Consider the following 2594-nt stretch of genomic DNA (forward strand, 5'->3'; position numbering starts at 1 on the left):
TACAGGCATTCAAAAAATGTAAACAGTTAATATAATGACACTATATAAAATTATTTTAATTTAAGATTGCGAAGTGAATACTGACGTTGGATGTTACGTTCCGTTTCGAAAGAGAATTTGACCCGTATATTTCATTTTGAGGCTTTTCCAGCAATAAAATTTGCATAACTACGCTCCCTGGCACGGCTGCAGTCTCTTATTAAATTTCAGCCCCTCCGAAAGTCATTAATGGTTTGTACTTAACCACCTAGCGCTACCATGATAAATCATAAGGCATCAAGCGATCGCGTCTTGAAAGGTCCTGCTGACTTTTATTACGCATTCAAGATCGAGGTAAGCTAGGGATCGAGCAAGCAACGTAGTTCGGATTATGGATAATCTTTTGTTTATTTTCATTTTTCAGATACTATGTGTCTAAATATCGAGGAGAATTAGTGACACATTTAGAACGAAGAGTGAGTTATTAGCACGGTCTAATATCGTTTATAGTTTTTAGAATTTATTGCTTTTATTCTTTCTTATTGTTTCTTACAACGAAGTGTAATTAAATACATTATTACAATACGTGTAGATATCCGTAACCCGATTAAAACTTATGTTTTGTTTATTCACGATCGCTATGACTAAGATTCTCTTGGTTTAGAATAACACCAATCGATGTTTAGATCGATGCATGTAATTAAGGCTCCACCCACCGCGTGCGTTTAAAATTGATAGTCCGTGTCAATGTGAAATGGAACGCAGATAACAAACGGGCAGACATCATTTCATATCCAATTACAATCGGCTCACGAATTAACTATTCATTAACCAACCATTCGATCATTGCGCATATTCAAGTATGTATTCGACTACGTTTTTTATTATTTTAAATTATATTTCAATTTCTCTTAGTGCGAAAGTGACATGGTTACCTAATACGAGCTTCAATTTGCCGAATAATTTTAAGGATGGCAAACTACCTTGTTCAAAACAAACAGTTATATTCCCAGAAAGTCTTGCTAACGCGATCCAAATAGAGTCTGGTACATCAGTGGGCGGATTTGTATTACCACTGGAAGGAGAACTGATTTTAGCTGAAGGCTTAATTGAACTTGGACCTTTTGCAGATGTAAATTGTACGAGTGAAAGCAACTCGTATTATACGGAGAAGTCTATCTCACTTTGGGCTCAACCAGATGTGTGGACCTCGACTAAATTTAATAAGGCAACTCCAGATGCTGAAAGGGTTCCTTGTTTTGATGATGTAGCTGAATTTCCAAGCAATACTGATTTTACAGTTATTTTACCAGATGAGACTCAGAGAATTCAAGGAATCAAAATAAATGGTGAAAATTTGGATACAGTGCAATTTAAAGATTACGTCACAAAACAGTCAGATCAAACTCAGCAGTTTGTTCTGAATAAAAACGAAGACACTGGAATTGTTATAGGACGAGGTCATTGCACGTCACTGGCAGGATGTCCATGTCAAAATAATATTTTGTCAATTGATTGCTCAGCAAAATTTTGCCCTATACCTTCCTGTATTAATCCTGTTCAACCTATTGGACATTGTTGTAAGATATGCGGAGGCATTATAGCTTTTGATATCGATCGAAGTTTTGATATAACAACATTTAAAGAGCAAGTGGGAAGAACGATCGATAGTTTTGGAGAAAACAGTTTGATTTATCACGTTGGAAGACTTCCACCAAATAAAGTGCAGCTCGTTGTCGTCGACAAGAATGAATATAGTGGAACTAGTGCTGAAGTCGTTAATACTATTGCTTATAACATGGAGAAACACATAGTTCATCAGATGCAGATTAGTGGGAGCCCTCTTTACAGATCAGGCCTGGGAGGAAAGATATTTGTGTCAATGTTTTTTACAGTCATTTTAGTAATGGTCGGTATATACATTTACTATTATAGATTACCAGAAATTAGATTCCCATTTATAGGGCGAAGTCACCCCAGCTTTTTTTCAAGGTTTGATCGTAGAACTGAGAGTGTGGTTTCTTTGACTAGAAGAGATTCAGTTGCACCAATAGGATCTAGCATAGGTACTGCCTTTAGGAATCCGTTATATGACTCAAAAAGGAAGAATTTAATTGAAGAGTCAGTTATGGAGGAATAGGAATGGTATTAAATTTTTAATCATATTTTTATTTTTATTGTATCGAATCATTGTTTGAAAGCTAAACTTAATAAGGCTAAAGTTTAAGCAACGTAATACAGAAAAGTCATCATGGAAATGGATCCGACTGATAAAAGTTTTAAGTAAACATTTTAAACAAACCGAGAGCAAAGTTTGGACAAACAGCACAGAAGTTGGAAACTCAACAATATATATGGAATATCAATAAAGCCGAGGAGAAATTTGATCCAGCTTAGTCCAATATTGAGGCACTGCCCTTTGTGTCTTTGCCTTTTCTCTGCTAAATGTGATCTCAATCAATAGTATTGGGTTTCTTCAAAACAGCTCAAAAGACGGGACTGTCATGAGAGTCGTTAATCATGTCTCTTTAATGCTAGTACGACGAAAGAGAGTGCAAAAGCATTTCTTACGTTTATACATGCGTTTATCTTTATCAACCGACAATCTCAAATCA

General features: G+C 35.7%; 1 protein-coding gene across 1 annotated transcript; it reads left to right on the forward strand.

Annotated features, from left to right (window-relative positions):
* The first annotated feature begins 765 nt into the window (after positions 1-765).
* LOC113396365 (protein amnionless) lies at positions 766-2144 on the forward strand. Its single transcript, XM_026634279.2, has one exon. The coding sequence runs from the start codon at positions 842-844 to the stop codon at positions 2117-2119; it is 1278 nt and encodes a 425-aa protein (XP_026490064.2). The 5' UTR covers positions 766-841; the 3' UTR covers positions 2120-2144.
* The last annotated feature ends 450 nt before the right edge of the window (positions 2145-2594 follow it).

The sequence above is a fragment of the Vanessa tameamea genome, chromosome 6 (assembly GCF_037043105.1).
Source record: "Vanessa tameamea isolate UH-Manoa-2023 chromosome 6, ilVanTame1 primary haplotype, whole genome shotgun sequence".
In the NCBI taxonomy this organism is placed as follows: Eukaryota; Metazoa; Arthropoda; class Insecta; order Lepidoptera; family Nymphalidae; genus Vanessa; species Vanessa tameamea.